Genomic DNA, 14,660 nt, shown 5'->3' on the forward strand with positions numbered 1-14,660 from the left:
GTATCTCTTGGTAGTTCAACAGGGCAGCTCAACATCCAATGGTTTTCTGAGCAGTACAGAATATTCCCTATGGGAGTCAACCATGAAGCTGGAGGATACTGAGCCCCATCCAACCCTGAAGCAGTCACACTTCCTGTCAATACCCAGTGACCCACTTTCTCAGGTTTCTTTAGTATTATTGTTTTGTTTCTCTCATTCTACTGCAGGTCTGAAAAGGAGATAAACAAGGGTGCACTGATTATTGGCTCATTTTAAGTTTAACCTTGACAGCTGTGCCATGATCCATATGTACAGGATATGATACTATCCAGTGACAGGAGTTTTGAATAGAACTACCCCTTTGAACCGCTTCATATGTAACAATAAAAGCTGAGACCAGAAATGGGGAAAAAATAGAAATGAAGATATTTTGAGTGGCTCTATGGATTTCTGGCAGTTAAGTGTCACTTCCACATTTGCATGGGGCACGGAAAGTGCAGTTGCCATGATTTCAGGTGGAATAATCTCCCACCTACAGCTGGAAAGCTATGCATGGTAAAACCAGTTTGTGTCATATATTATTGACTTGAATGTAATGATATTATTTCTACTTCAACCTTACTTTTTTAATTATGTTATTTCATGTCCCTAAGGAGGAGGTTTCCAAAAACAAACAACCATCCAGGGAGCTGTCTTTGTGGGAATGGAGACACTGGCAACACAAAGCGCTCCCTTCTCATGTTGTTGATCATTCCCTTCGCTGCAGCCACTTTATTAAGGTGATGGAGCTCATAGACCGCATGAGAGAGGAAAATGAGGTGAGACGAATGTTTGGTTAGTCATCATTTTGTTGTTTTATAAATAATATGGCATTCAGTTATAGCAAATGTAGTACTTCTTTGTGTCGTACAGGAGCATAGCTATAGCCTAGAATGAGTTGACAGCTTACTAGTAAATCAGTAGAAAACCTAACCACTAATTCAAAGCATACACCACTAATTGAAAAGCTCTTGGTGATAGGAAACTGGTTTTATAAAATGACCTTAGACATCTTGCGTAAATCTTGCTTAGTTTCATAAAATCGAGACAGTAGTGAGCATTTACCCATGGGAAAACCAAACTTCATAAACTTACTAGGCTGAAAGGAGTCAGCTGAGTTGCATGTGAACACACAATTGTGGTTTGTGTTGAGTTACTAAATTCATCTTTTTGACCTGGAAGGCAAATTCCTTGCATAATAAACAGTTTCCATGGCGTAATTGTGGCTTTAGTAAGGAGATAAATATTTGATTTATATTCAGCTGGGTCTTTCCAGGCTGTTTCTCCTTTCTTTTTTCTTTCCAGTTGCTATTTAAAGAAAAAGGACTGAATGAAAAGATTCTCTTTTAAAAACAACACTTCAAACACTATTTTAATTAATATCTTGGTGCACTTGAAGCCAAATTTGTTATCAGTGGGTTTTAGTTATTTTTAAAGAGAACTTAGCTATTTTTTTTCTCGTAGAGGAAATTGAAGGGTTTACCATCTCAAAGTGTTCTAGCTCATAATTCATCTCTCGTCACAGTTTGCTGACCCAGCAGCAGCAGCAGCAGCTTCGTTCATGCTTTAGCTGCTAATTGAGAGCAACCGAATCAGTATGGTTATCACATCAGTCCTGTCACAACAACTGTTGCCCCGTTGAATTTGCATCTCAAGAATCGAAGATGGAGCCAACTCAAGTATTGCTTTGGTGTTATTTAATAATCAGTGTATGAGAAAGGTAACTTAATCACATGGTTTTTCCAATTACTTTCTTCCTGACCTTGTTTTTTGTGTTCAGCTAGTAGGTACCCGCTAAACACCTTATCGCCCGATATCTGCTATAGCCCGCTACAGGCCTCCTCGTCTCGCCATCTGCCATTTCACAGATTGTGCCATCGATAAGACCCTTGAAATTAGGTCAGAGATTATGGTAAAACTGACTGTTGGCTAAACTAACAAATGGGCTCTTATTGCCATTTTTTCCCCAATACGGATCTTGACCGTACTCGTGAAGGAGAAAATTATTCCACTTGTGAAAACAAAACAGGATTACGGCGCAAGATGGCAGCTTATATGTCACATGTTTTGATGGTGGTTGAATTCAGGTCACAAGTCAGCCAATGAGTAATTAGTATTTGGAAGTTGGCACATTTGTCATACTTTTGCTACAATAGAGTTGAAGTGAGATGATAAAGGTATGATTGTGGTCTAGACTTTCAGCTTGAAATCGACCGGCTTAACTAAAGTATTGCATTAACCGTATAAGAACAATCATTTTTGAGTTCCTCCATTTTTGCAGCCTGAAAACCAATTGGACACTCTAAAACCAGTTGGAATGTTGTGTAAAATGTAAGTACAAACAGAATGAAATAATCTGCAAATGTCATAAAAACATTTTATTAACAATTCAATATGAAAAAAAAAAGTTTAAACTAAGAAAATTTACCATTTTATGAAAAAAGTAGGGTCATTTTGAATTTAATTGAAACTCAGAAACATTTGAACAGATGAACAAGATGCCATGTTTACCACTGTGTAGAATCACTTCTTTTAACAACACTCTGCAAATAGTCTGGTCTCTCCTGGGAACCAAGGCCACCAGCTGCTGGACTTTTAGGAGAGGAATGCTGTCCCATTTTTCTCTGATAAAGACTTCTAGCTGCTCAACAGTGCAGGGTCCTCTGTAAAATATTTATTTATTTAGTGCTAAATCTTTTCAGTTGGTGAGAGGTCTGCACTGCAGGTAGGCCAGTTCAGCACCTTGACTCTTCTACAAGAAAGCCACATTGTTGTAATAGATAAAATATGTAAGGGAAAAGATCCCATCTGGATGTGTTTCTCTAGGACCTGCATATACTTTTCAGCATTGATGGTGCCTTTTCAGATGTGTAAGTGGCCAAACTGATAGGCACTAATGAACCCCCATAACATCATAGGCGTAGGCTTTTAAACTGAGCCCTGATAACAAGCTGGGTGATTCTGCTCCCTGGTTTGTCCTTTAGTCTGTCCATGTTTTCCAAAACGAATTTAAAATTGTGACCTTTCTAACCACAGAACAGTTTTCCACTTGGCTTCAACCCATTTTAAGTGACCTTTGACCCAGAGAAGCTCACGTTCATCTATGTTCATGTTCTTCTTTGTATGAGAGAGCTTAACCTGCATTTGTGGATGGCATGGAGAACTGTGTTCATAGACATGTACATATATATATATGTACATGTATGCTCATATATCATGTACATAACCTTTTTGGTCCTTTAAGTTCTAGCTGGATGGAAATAACCAGAATTGTGTACACACCAAATACCTGGAAAAAGCTAATAAAAAATTCCTGAAAGGTTCTGGCTCGACACCAGACTGGTCTGTCCGTCACAAAATTAAATTAGAAGCTGTCTTCAGCATCTCCATCTTCAGCGACTGAGAACAAAACCTCTTTCAAATCTGTAATTAGTTTTGAATTTATTTATTTCCAGAAAGAGCAAATCTCTTTTTTTAATTCTACACAACCAGTAAACAAACTACAGCAGTACAACTGTATTTTAAAGTCCACAAAACATGTTTGTTCATATTGTTCTTGTTTTTGTTCATCGTTTTAAACACATAAAGTTAAGGATTAACTCGCAATATAGAGGTGATGAACTAAGTTGTTTTTACGTTTTTGCAGCTCACGCACAAAGACGTGTTCTTTTTTTTCTTTTTTTTTTGTGTCCCGTTTGGATCTTTAGCCATCAGAATTGTTGTCTTAAGGCCAAGAAAGATGCCAAGCGGATTTATTTTACCAAGTCGATCATCATGGCCTTGCCATATTGGTCCATTTGATTTACCTTTATTATAATTATGAATTTATTTTATTTTCGGTTGCTACAAACGGGACAGACATGACTGGGGGATAGGACAGGGAGAAAGAATGAAAGAAAGAGAGGGAGAGAAAGAAAAAAAACAAACAAACAAAACACCTGGATCACCTGTATGGAGAAAAAAAAACAGAAGAGAAAGCAAACAACAAAGAGCAACATAATAAAAAAACAGCACCATCACAATAAACTAGCTAGCAGTAGATAACAGTAGATACTAAATATTAAACGATATTGTGCAGCACGCAAGATAGACAGCGCACAATGTGCTTTGAGGCAGCAGCCAAGAAAGGTGTAGTCCGTGTCTGTGAACACCCGTGTGTACACCTGTGTGCATACCCCGCAGCTACGGAGCAGAGGCCAGAGGGGGTTGCAGTGGCGTGCCCGCGGGCTCTGCCGGCAGCCAGCTGTACCAGAGAGGACCAAGCTTCAGGCCCAGAGGCCTGAGGGCATCCCACCCCCCGGAAGGAGCCCAGCCGGGTCACAGGCGCCCGGCCCCGCCAATCGGCCACCAGGAGTGAGCCGGTACATACATGAGCGCCCAGCCCCAGATGACAAGGACCACCAACACACCAACGACTGAGGGCATCAGCCACCGGCAGGGAGTGTGGTGAGGGGAGATAGGCCTCCGTATTTTAGAGGGCCTGAGATGTACCCAGAGAGGTTGAGTCTAAGACCCAACCTGACATATAGACACAGACGAACAGGCACACTCGGACACAAACGTGCATTCCCACCCCATATGCACAACCAAATACTCGGCACTCACCCAACGTGTAGACAGACACAAATAGACACTGCACAGACAGTCGCACTCCCCAAACATACTCTATATCCCAGGTCCAGGTACCCCCGCCCTCAGAGGGGAAAGCCGCACCTAGACCCAGGAGATGTAACCCTTCTCTCTGGGGTGGAGGCAAGCGGACCACCTCCTTATCTGCAGTAGCAGGGAGGCCCCGCATCCCAGACCCCAGTCTGACGGCCAGCACCTCCTCCCAGCCCCCCAGCCCTGACGGCTAACAGAACCGGGGTGAGTGAACACCTCAAACCTGATCCATATCAGGTTAGAGGTGTTCGCCCGCTCATATGTAGTGTTGCTGTGTGCTGTTCTAAAGTGCATTTAAAACTCAGGAGAGCATAAGACATGTGTTCACCTTTCAGGCATTAACTCATAAGCGGACTCTCCCTCGGCACTCACCTCCTTTACTCTCGCTGTCAGGGATAATGTGAGCCATGGATTACTTGTTTGGCCTGAATTTGAAGAGTGCTTTTGACCCTTTGCTTTTTTCTCTATGTCTCTTGGCATCACAGTTTAAAACAAGCAAAAAAAAGTCCTTGAATCAAAGGCCAAACATTATTTTTCCTATTATTCTCCTCCACTAAATATCCCCACTCTGGAAATCATGTGCTCATGAGACAAGAAAAAACCCACCCTAAATAAAAAAAATTCTGTTTTTCATCTCACTGTTTCTCTCTTTTTACAATGAAGATAGCCAAGCAGCAGGCCCCTTCTCCTGATATTATGTAATGGTTCAGAGAACTGTTATGTAAGGCCAGAAGGCTGAAAGTAGGTCAGGCTGTGATGACCTAGATGTACAGTGTACTAGACTGAGGAGGATAGAGTTGTAGATCAGAAAATAGATGCAGAAAAGATTTTTATAAAGCTAAATTAGACACATTTTAAAGCTAATTTAAATGTTAAAAGATATCTAAATCTGAATTTTCCATTTCAGTTTTCCATTTCTATTTTAAAATAGATTTTCTGGAATACTGTTGAAATGTAATAAAGATAGATGATGTCAAATGGTTTGATCTGTAAATCATAAAAAAAGCCCTATATTAAAATGAAAATAGTACAGCATCATTATCTTCATTCATCCATTTATTTTCTAATCTACTGATCCAGCTAAGTACAAGCTATAGCAAGGTTGTTTGTAACTCCCTCACCCCCAACCGGTCGTAGCAGGCGGCCTTCCTCTTCCTAATTCTGCCTGAGGTTTCTTCCTGTTAAACGGGAGATTTTTCTTCCCACCATTGCCAAGTGTTTGGTCACAGGGGGGCATCTGATTGTTGGGCTTTTCTCTTTGTTATTGTAGGGTCTTTACCTTGCAATATAAAGCACCGACCTTGATGTGACTGTTATTGTGATTTGGCGTCATATAAATGGAACTGAAATGATTTGAATTGGACAGTGTGGACAGTACAGGGAGTGCAGAATTATTAGGCAAGTTGTATTTTTGAGGAATAATTTTATTATTGAACAACAACCATGTTCTCAATGAACCCAAAAAACTCATTAATATCAAAGCTGAATGTTTTTGGAAGTAGTTTTTAGTTTGTTTTTAGTTTTAGCTATTTTAGGGGGATATCTGTGTGTGCAGGTGACTATTACTGTGCATAATTATTAGGCAACTTAACAAAAAACAAATATATACCCATTTCAATTATTTATTTTTACCAGTGAAACCAATATAACATCTCCACATTCACAAATATACATTTCTGACATTCAAAAACAAAACAAAAACAAATCAGCGACCAATATAGCCACCTTTCTTTGCAAGGACACTCAAAAGCCTGCCATCCATGGATTCTGTCAGTGTTTTGATCTGTTCACCATCAACATTGCGTGCAGCAGCAACCACAGCCTCCCAGACACTGTTCAGAGAGGTGTACTGTTTTCCCTCCTTGTAAATCTCACATTTGATGATGGACCACAGGTTCTCAATGGGGTTGAGCTCAGGTGAACAAGGAGGCCATGTCATTAGTTTTTCTTCTTTTATACCCTTTCTTGCCAGCCACGCTGTGGAGTACTTGGACGTGTATGATGGAGCATTGTCCTGCATGAAAATCATGTTTTTCTTGAAGGATGCAGACTTCTTCCTGTACCACTGCTTGAAGAAGGTGTCTTCCAGAAACTGGCAGTAGGACTGGGAGTTGAGCTTGACTCCATCCTCAACCCGAAAAGGCCCCACATACTCATCTTTGATGATACCAGCCCAAACCAGTACTCCACCTCCACCTTGCTGGCGTCTGAGTCGGACTGGAGCTCTCTGCCCTTTACCAATCCAGCCACGGGCCCATCCATCTGGCCCATCAAGACTCACTCTCATTTCATCAGTCCATAAAACCTTAGAAAAATCAGTCTTGAGATATTTCTTGGCCCAGTCTTGACGTTTCAGCTTGTGTGTCTTGTTCAGTGGTGGTCGTCTTTCAGCCTTTCTTACCTTGGCCATGTCTCTGAGTATTGCACACCTTGTGCTTTTGGGCACTCCAGTGATGTTGCAGCTCTGAAATATGGCCAAACTGGTGGCAAGTGGCATCTTGGCAGCTGCACGCTTGACTTTTCTCAGTTCATGGGCAGTTATTTTGCGCCTTGGTTTTTCCACACGCTTCTTGCGACCCTGTTGACTATTTTGAATGAAACGCTTGATTGTTCAATGATCACGCTTCAGAAGCTTTGCAATTTTGAGACTGCTGCATCCCTCTGCAAGATATCTCACTATTTTTGACTTTTCTGAGCCTGTCAAGTCCTTCTTTTGACCCATTTTGCCAAAGGAAAGGACGTTGCCTAATAATTATGCACACCTGATATAGGGTGTTGATGTCATTAGACCACACCCCTTCTCATTACAGAGATGCACATCACCTAATATGCTTAATTGGTAGTAGGCTTTCGAGCCTATACAGCTTGGAGTAAGACAACATGCATGAAGAGGATGATGTGGACAAAATACTATTTTGCCTAATAATTCTGCACTCCTTGTATATCCACCCTGCAGCATGTACTTCTTTCTCAGTAAAGCCCTTGCTTAATTCACTGTTATTAGTAGTAGTAGTCTCTGTAGCTCAGGTGACCTTCATATAGCTCACACCCTTAAACCATTCAAAACATTTAGGGCTAAAGGATGAATAGAAGTGTCTGTTCCCCCAACACACAGGCAAACAGGAGATGATACACCACAGTGGTAAACATGCCCTTGTTTTTTTTTCTTTATAAATCTTTGACAAATTTGTAGGAAACAGACATATAAGGAGAGAAACTATGTTTATAATTATGTTATTGTTATTTATATATCCACTTAAAGTTGAATAAGCAATAAAAAATACATAGATGGATTCTGCTTGGATGTAAACAAATACTCTGGGATTATTATCATACAGTTATTTTGGACAAAGAACCAACATAGGTTTGTTTTTGTGATTTGTCATAATGCATTTTTCCCTCCTGTGGTCCTGTTGAAACTTGCCTCCCAGTGGCTGATGTCACAATTAGCTTTATATCATCCTTCATTATTTTGAGTTGTGATGCCAAATCCATTGAAATATAGTCTTGTAAATCAGCATTTCAGTTGTTCATAGTTGTTCATGTACCACAATCTGACGACAAAGGCATTTGACGATTTCTTATCCTGAGTCGTAGCTTGTTTGGAAACAAAGTCACGCAGACCCATGAATACAGATGACAGTTCTTTGTGTATGCTCATGAGCATCAAATTGATGTTGTTGTAGTGCAATGAGATAATCAGCTGAGAGGAGTTTCCACTTTGCTGCTTCCCTCATCATGCAGTCTGAAACAATATGAACCGTCTGACCCTTCTAGCGTACACAGCGCTCTCTTTATCTCGCTCTGTTCTCGTCATCAAGGTTATTTCTGTCTGCAACATTTCTAGATGTGGCGACTTAATCTGATCATTAATTAATTGAGGGCCAGGGGTTGGGGTTAATCCTATATGAGTGAAGCCCAATCCATTACTTTTCAGCAAGAATATCCAAAAATGGCATCAAATATTATTAGAAAATCCATCTTTTTTTTCTACAAGGGAGGTGTATGTTAATCGAAAACCAGATGCTAGAAGATAAGGTGTAGTAAACAGAATCTCTTCAGTCTCTTACAGAGATAAAAAAACAAAACCGCAACAACATCAAAGAGCAGTAATCACATGGTAGCAACTAGAAATTAGGGATGTAGATATGGTCAAAACAACCGTGCTGAAGTTTGAATCAAGCAAAGATGATCTAAGTGACTCTGAAAATGGATGGCATGGATGTTGGTGCCAGATGGTTCTAACAATGAGAACATATCCAGTAATTAGCAGTTCTCTGGGTGGAGATACTTTGTTGATGCCCGAGGTCATAGGACAGTGGGTCTCTGTTTCTTCTGCAGTATCCAAATATCTGGATGCCTTTATTAATGGCAAGATTTAAGATGTTCTGAGGAGGTTCTGTAATACAAACATATGATATTACAGAACTTTATGAAAGCGGCTGACTCACGATAATATGAACAGTCTTAATAAAGATAACCATCAAATCCACCCTGTGCTTTTTGTGTTTACAAATTTAACCGTATTGACAAAAAAAACTCAATTTCTTGGGATTTGTTTTGTAAGTTAATAGTATTGTTTCACTTGGTATTAGTCGTTTTTATTTTTGTAACACATAGTTTTAGTTTTATGTTTACTTATGGTAAATTAAAACACATTTCTTTGCTGTGAGTTTAAAAGAGAAAGTCCAGTTTTTTTATTATATATATTTCTAGGGAAAGCCTCACCTCTGAAAAGTATTTGGCTCTTAATCAGAGGTGTGAAGTGCTGAAATGATAATTACACTGTGTGACGACTGCAAGCAGCTCAGTCTTTGCCCGCAAGTTAGTTTGCTTTGTTAAAGGATTAAAGGAGGCGGTATAAGGTGTGTAGAAAAAAATAATAATAAAAAAATTGCAAGTCGCCACAGAGTTGTCAAGTACATTTTGTGTTTAGCACACTTAAAAACAAAGTGTTTTACAAAAAAAAGAATAAAACTAAAAGGGTTCATGTTGCACACATTCACACTATTTACCTAAATGAATACATCACCACCTTTTTCTCCAACCACACTTCCCAGAGATTCCAAATGTTCAATGAAAAATACGTCCTCAGCTTAACTTTGAAGACGTTTGACTTAGAGTCATTAAAGACAATAAATCACTCTGAAATGCAAAAGATGTTTTAAAGTGAAGTGACAGTGTTTTTAAGGCATTATCAAGAAGGACGTGTAATTTGTGGAGGATGTGTGTTTTTCCCAGGATAAATGTCACACACACGCACATGCACGCACGCGCATTCACTTAACTTTATTGTATAACAGGCGCCATACTGACTCCAGGTCTTACATTAGAAACCTGCTGATCAAGAATCAGAGTGCTTTAGTTCAATACTCATAAATTAAACAAGGTTGACGTTCCTTGTAATTTTGTAGGAATACTCTAGAACCAACTGAGCACTAGCTGCACATTTGAGCAAGAGAAATTAAAAGTGAATGAAAATGAGAAGGTTATTAGTGAAAATGATTTATTTTTCCCTAAAAAAATGTCAGTTTTTCTCATACCAGCAACATAATGTTTAATTCAAATCCAGTGAAATACCTGTAACATGGATTGTTACAAGTTTCACAATCACTCATTTCCACAGGATGAATAATAATGTCTTTGCTGATTTTGTGACGTTTTCCTGTCACACTAAATTTCCTCTTTCCTTAAAAAAAAAACAAAAAACAACGTTGCACAAATACCTTGATACCCACTAAATGATTTACCATGAGATTTGCTACAGACATTCATTGTGACTCCAGTCACTCGGGTTATCCCATGACTTTCCTCTTGCACAATTATGGAGATCATGTTGTTTTTTGGTTTTGTTATTTAACTACATATCTTCATTAATAGGTGGATTACCGTTACTAAAATTGTTCATATTTTACTCAGGATGAAATGTTCTAACTTTGATGTAGCTTTTATCTTGTCCAGGACATTTTGTTTGTTGTTTTTCTCCGATGTGTAACTGCAATTTATTCTGCACGTCACGGGTCAGGAAAGCAAATGCACAAACACGCTCGGAACTTAACTCAGAGTCAATCCATATGATGCCTTATAGTGATTAAAACTGGAGTCATTTGTTTTTTTCATGTGGTTCAGGCTATGGGGTTTTGGTGCTAAATAACCAAGACTTCCTTTTATGAGATCAGCTTGTGGTGGTAATGCGGTGGATAAGTTGTCCTCGCTTTCAGTGTTATTGACTTCTATCTAGACAGAAATTGTACTTTTCTCTCCACTTTTGTTAGATGTCTTTCTTTTTCTTTTGGTTCACTAAACGTCGTCCTCCTGCTGATTGCAGGCTCAATGGCACCCTGTTGACCCAAGCAGGAAACCACTTTAGATGAATCACTTCCAGGTCATGTAGTTTGCCAAGATGACATGTGCTAGATGATGTGCGTGTACTTGTGCTTAAGGAAAAGATGAAAAATGGGATTTGGGGGGTTTAATTTTCTTTGAATTATTTTGAGTAGTGTCCTTAAAAATTATTATTCTGATTTTTGTTTTTTTGTTTTTTTATCTCAAAAGTTACATTGGACTTTTTAGACCTGTACATCTCTTGGTAGGGCACTTCCTGATTAAATGCTGTTTACTTTTTGAAGCAGCATCAGTGTAAAAGTGCAAGCAGGTCCAAAAAAACCAATTAGATCTCTGTCTTTAGTTTTCATGGAGCGAGATTGCTTCTTATTCAACTTTTTATTTGTGTGTGTTTGTGTTCAGGGGGAATGTTGTTATGAACGGGAACTTCTTCCTTACCTCCACAAAGAGGACACTGTGAAAAGCAGACAGAAAAAGCAGAAGGGCACAAAGACCTGCACCAAAACCGCCAACGACAAACCTAAATCATCCCATTCCTCTTGGTCTGAACTGGAATATATCGATGAGGAATTTGAGGGGAGCGATACACGAACAGCTGGGTTATTAACCACATTGGCCGTGATGAAACAAAGGCCTCCTGCTGAAGATAATAATGAGATACCTTATGATGACAGCACAGACCGCTTAAAACTCGAGGCTGATATTGATAAATGTGAAACTGTCACTGAGGACCTTATCAAAGCAGATGGAGAACCTGTGAATTTAGACAATCTGTCACAGCTTCCTGCTAAAAGTGATGAAGATGAAGATGTTCAGCTTCAGGCAATGTTCTACCTTCCTAAATGGGATGCAGCCCCACTGCCCTGCTGTGATAAGCTCCTCCCAGGGAGAGATGAGAGTCTGAAGGTCATCCTCGCCAGTGTGGCAGAACTCCTGTCCCGATCTCCACCATCACTCGTGGATGACTTAGAGCCCCCTCCATCACTTTGTCCTTCTCCTCAACAGCCTCCTCAGCCCTTCCTTGTCAGCTTTACCTTGGATGTGGACGATGACGATGATGATGATAAGATGATAATGAGAGAAGTTGAGAAGCCTCCAGATGAGCTTCCAAATGGTAAAGACTGTGGTAAAATCTCTCCTGACTTTCCCAATCAGGAGAAGCACCCTGTCAGTGTAGCAGCCAACAGCCCAACTTGGGATGAGGTTTTTGGGGAGGACGTAAACGATATTAATGATATCAGGGATGACAGCAAGGAGTCAGATGATGATGAAAAGTGCAATGGCTTCAGGGAGGATCAGGTTCATGTAGAAGCTGATGATGTAAGTGAGGAAAAACAGAGCTGGGATGATGTGAGGGATGAAGAAATACCACACTTGACAGATGGTGTTTTGAAAGACGATAAAGCCTCAGAGTGCAGCTCGGAGATGGATGAGAGCATCGATCTGTTCGAGGATGATGAAGCCTTCCTGCAGATGACCATTCCTGATATCCCCACTCCTTTGGATGGCATCACACCCGCGACATCCCCGACGGAGAAGAAGTCTGAAACAGTGCACGTACATACCCCAATTAACCCATGTAACACTACACAGTCAGCGGATGGTACCCACAGATTGAGGACAGTGGAATCAAAAGGAGTGGCATTCAGCGAAGGTTTGACTCATAATGTAAATGCCAAGCTGATAATCCAGAACACAAACAACCATAACACTACAGTGACAGAACTTAATATGCACACACCAGCACAAACTAAAACTGTAGCAGATAATTCAGTTATGGGCAGTGCAGTCACACCCCATTTTAAATCTCCTGAGGCATTTAACAGCATGCATGACTTCTTTTCAGTCAATTTTGAGCTTGGCTATTCACTGGAAGACTCAGAGGAAGAAGATGAAGCAGTGGGCATGCCTGCCCCTTGTATGCCTGGGTCTTCACAGCCTAAAAAGCAGATTGACTCCACCACACTTTCGGCAGCTGTCTCTAACTCTTCTACTCCCTGTAACAGCTTTGCTAAACAGAGAATACCTCCAGTCTGCAGCGAATCCAAGCATTCCACACCACAAACGCTGTCAGAATGTAGGATGTCTAAAAGTGGTGCACTCCCGTCTCCGATCATGTCCCCGGGAGCAAAGCGAACCCTAATGCCCGGTCTGCCCTCCAGCTTGAAACGCAGACGAGCACAATTTGGCATCACTGTAGCAGAGAGAGGGCCTAATGAGGAAAACGGCTCGTACCATGTTTCTGGCTCTTCTCCTCATGCAGGTTTGTTTAATCTCAAAGAAAGAAACAGCATTTTTATTTTAAGTTGGTTCCCAATCGTATTTGTGTCTACCTGCTTGTTTCTCTCAGCTTCTTACTTAGTGGAGGGCAACAGTGACAGCGAGGATGAAGTTGTGCTTCATAAAAGAAGACATCCGAACAAAGTCAACCCCTTATCATCCCCCGAAGTGGTGAGAAAGTGCTGAATATTTTGGGAATCTGATGATCTTTTAATTTTTAAAATGCCATACATTTCAGGAGCAGAGGTATTGTTTTAAACAGGAAAACATTTACATACACAACAGTGGAGCAATTTTGTTTTTAGTCTAGCTACATTTTTGTATAAATGGGGAGCTTTTATGCTCCAGCTACAAAGTTCATATACTGACCTAGAGCACTGCGCGATTCATGAACAATCCTTATTTAATCTTGTGCTTGGACAGTGGGTGAAACATCTAAGTTCACCAACTGTATGTCACAAACAGTTTTTGCTCCCTTCGCCCCATTAGGACAGCTTTTTTCTGATTGGCTGCAGATCACAAACAAAATCTGAACAGCATGTCGATGGAGGTTCAGTGGCCTCAGATTGTTTGACACTTTGGCCTTGTTTAATATGAACATCCAATATTATTGAAGTATAACTAATACAAAAGATAAGGAGAAGCATTTTAAGCCCCCTTTACAGAGTTTTAACCAGTAGTAAACAAACAGTTGCTGCTCACTTTGCAATAAACAAGGCATATATGACAAAAAAAGAGATATGAGGAGGTATCTGATTCAGACAGTTTGCTTCTGTCATTCATTTCCAGGCTTAAGATATTCAGCTTGTAATCAGGGGGAGATTGCTCTATGCTGTATCTAACATGTAGCATGTCTTGTCTTTCCTAGTCTAAGATCAACAGTGATGTGGACTCCCCGGTGGTAGTGAAAAGAAAACATGCTGCTCCACTCAATACTGTAAGCTCTTCATGACTAACAGTAATGCGTAGCACATGGTTCAATCTGTTCAACACAGATGATGTGATTTAATTACTCGTGCTCCATATATCATTTAAGATGTTTCTACAAGTGCTCATTATCTAATAACATGTCACAAACTACTAACAGTTTTCAGTATTTCACCAATTTGTTCTCTGTGTTCCAGTCTGATGAAACGGGAGGCGAATCTGTTTCTGATGATGATTTCCAGAATGAATCTGTTTCCGTGTGCAGAGCCACAGTGCAGAGAGCTGAAAGGAAAGCCAAGGTTTGTACAGCAACAGATGGCTCAGCCGGATGCTGTGATCTGAGATCCCTGTTTTCATGTAACTGTAAACACAATATAAACATGGCTTGTATTTAGGTTTCTAATGTGAGTGGGGAATGCCATTTTGAA

At 40.2% G+C, this 14,660-nt stretch overlaps 1 protein-coding gene across 2 annotated transcripts in view; it reads left to right on the forward strand.

Annotated features, from left to right (window-relative positions):
- The window catches only part of fancm (FA complementation group M), a 43,797-nt gene that overhangs the window by 24,783 nt on the left and 4,354 nt on the right, over nt 1-14,660 (forward strand). For both annotated transcript variants that reach the window (XR_014889981.1, XM_085257575.1), the window contains exons 12-17: nt 15-163; nt 633-797; nt 11,428-13,288; nt 13,376-13,476; nt 14,174-14,242; nt 14,430-14,531. Coding sequence is in view for 1 of the 2 variants with exons in the window: in XM_085257575.1 (XP_085113701.1) it covers nt 15-163; nt 633-797; nt 11,428-13,288; nt 13,376-13,476; nt 14,174-14,242; nt 14,430-14,531 (2,447 nt within the window). In the remaining variant the exon portion in view is untranslated. The remainder of the gene's footprint in view (nt 1-14; nt 164-632; nt 798-11,427; nt 13,289-13,375; nt 13,477-14,173; nt 14,243-14,429; nt 14,532-14,660) is intronic.

The sequence above is a fragment of the Mchenga conophoros genome, linkage group LG19 (assembly GCF_057382185.1).
Source record: "Mchenga conophoros isolate Kocher_MC1m ecotype Shallow Benthic linkage group LG19, M_conophoros_male_GT1.1, whole genome shotgun sequence".
NCBI classification, from domain to species: Eukaryota; Metazoa; Chordata; class Actinopteri; order Cichliformes; family Cichlidae; genus Mchenga; species Mchenga conophoros.